The 1,124-nt window shown below is 50.2% G+C and overlaps 1 protein-coding gene across 2 annotated transcripts in view; it reads left to right on the forward strand.

Annotated features, from left to right (window-relative positions):
- The first annotated feature begins 745 nt into the window (after positions 1–745).
- The window catches only part of DPH6 (diphthamine biosynthesis 6), a 166,820-nt gene continuing 166,441 nt past the window's right edge, over positions 746–1,124 (forward strand). Inside the window, exon 1 of one of the 2 annotated variants that reach the window (XM_006778112.2) lies at positions 746–1,019. In XM_006778112.2, the coding sequence (XP_006778175.1) occupies positions 997–1,019 (23 nt within the window). In that variant the 5' untranslated portion in view covers positions 746–996. The remainder of the gene's footprint in view (positions 1,020–1,124) is intronic. The other variant, XM_006778111.2, reaches the window with a different exon arrangement.

The raw sequence follows: 1,124 nt of genomic DNA on the forward strand, positions 1-1,124 counted from the left end.
GAAAAAAAATGGAGGATAAAGTTTCTTCCTTCCTCACAGTACTTAGGGTCTTGGCTCTAGTTTTTTTTCTTCTGTAGAGCACATCCCATTTTACACAGATAACTCTCCTCCTTTTAGTTGGTTCAACTCTTACCTTATTAAGACCCACTTGATGCTCTATTTAATTCTGCAACTTGCCCTTCCTCCTCCTTCCTGATACCTCATAATCTCTAACTTTTTTTTTTAGAGCTCTTACCACTTTTTAACACACTAGATAATTTTTAGCTGTATATTGTCTGCTCTCTCCACCTCCATATAAACTCCATGAGGGAAGTGAGCCTTGTGTTATTCATGAATGTATCCCAAGAAACTAAAACAGTGCTGGTACCTGAAAGGCAATACGTAACTGCTTGGTGAATGAATTTAGAAGTTTTATTTTCTTTCTGCAAGGCCGCTGCGCTTTGGTGATGAGCCTTAACTGGCTTCTCAGCTAGCTTCTCCATTACTAAAGGGTCAAAACCACACGGAGCCTAGAGGTTTCTGGGCTAGGTACAGATTTAGGTTTGGAGGACAGAGGAAATATAAACTAAAAAACTAAAGGGTGCTTCTTGGGGGTGGCTGAGGAAGCAAAAGCAAACTTCCTCTCCCTGTGCACATCCACAAGTGCTTCAACTTACAGCATCAGTGACTGTACAAATACATCGCCATGGTGCTTGGACCCTGCATCCCGACTTTGCCCTTTTCCTGGCAACCTCAGTGCCCTCACTTAGGTGGTCAGGCCGCGCCTAAACCCACGTTTCCTGGGCCGGGATGTCCCTGCCCCAGGGACAAGGTGCCAATGTGGCCTATGCTCCCCACGGAGGCATTCCCCGGCAGCTACAATGACAGTCGGACAAGAGGACAGGCGGACAGGCAGCGGAGCGAACACCAGCGTGAGGTCCCGCCACGCTTCCACCCGGGCGCGGCTGCAATGACGTCACGGACTCGCCCGCAGTACGCACGCGCACTGCGACCAGCATGAGGGTCGCGGCTTTGATCAGGTAACCTGGCGCTGGTGCCACCTTTTTCCTCCCCTGGCAGCCTGCAGCCCCTTTCTGTTGATGGGCGTGAAGTGCCGCCGCCGCCACCGCCCGTGAAAGAGGCTG

This window comes from Myotis davidii, unplaced genomic scaffold (assembly GCF_000327345.1).
Source record: "Myotis davidii unplaced genomic scaffold, ASM32734v1 scaffold46, whole genome shotgun sequence".
NCBI classification, from domain to species: domain Eukaryota; kingdom Metazoa; phylum Chordata; class Mammalia; order Chiroptera; family Vespertilionidae; genus Myotis; species Myotis davidii.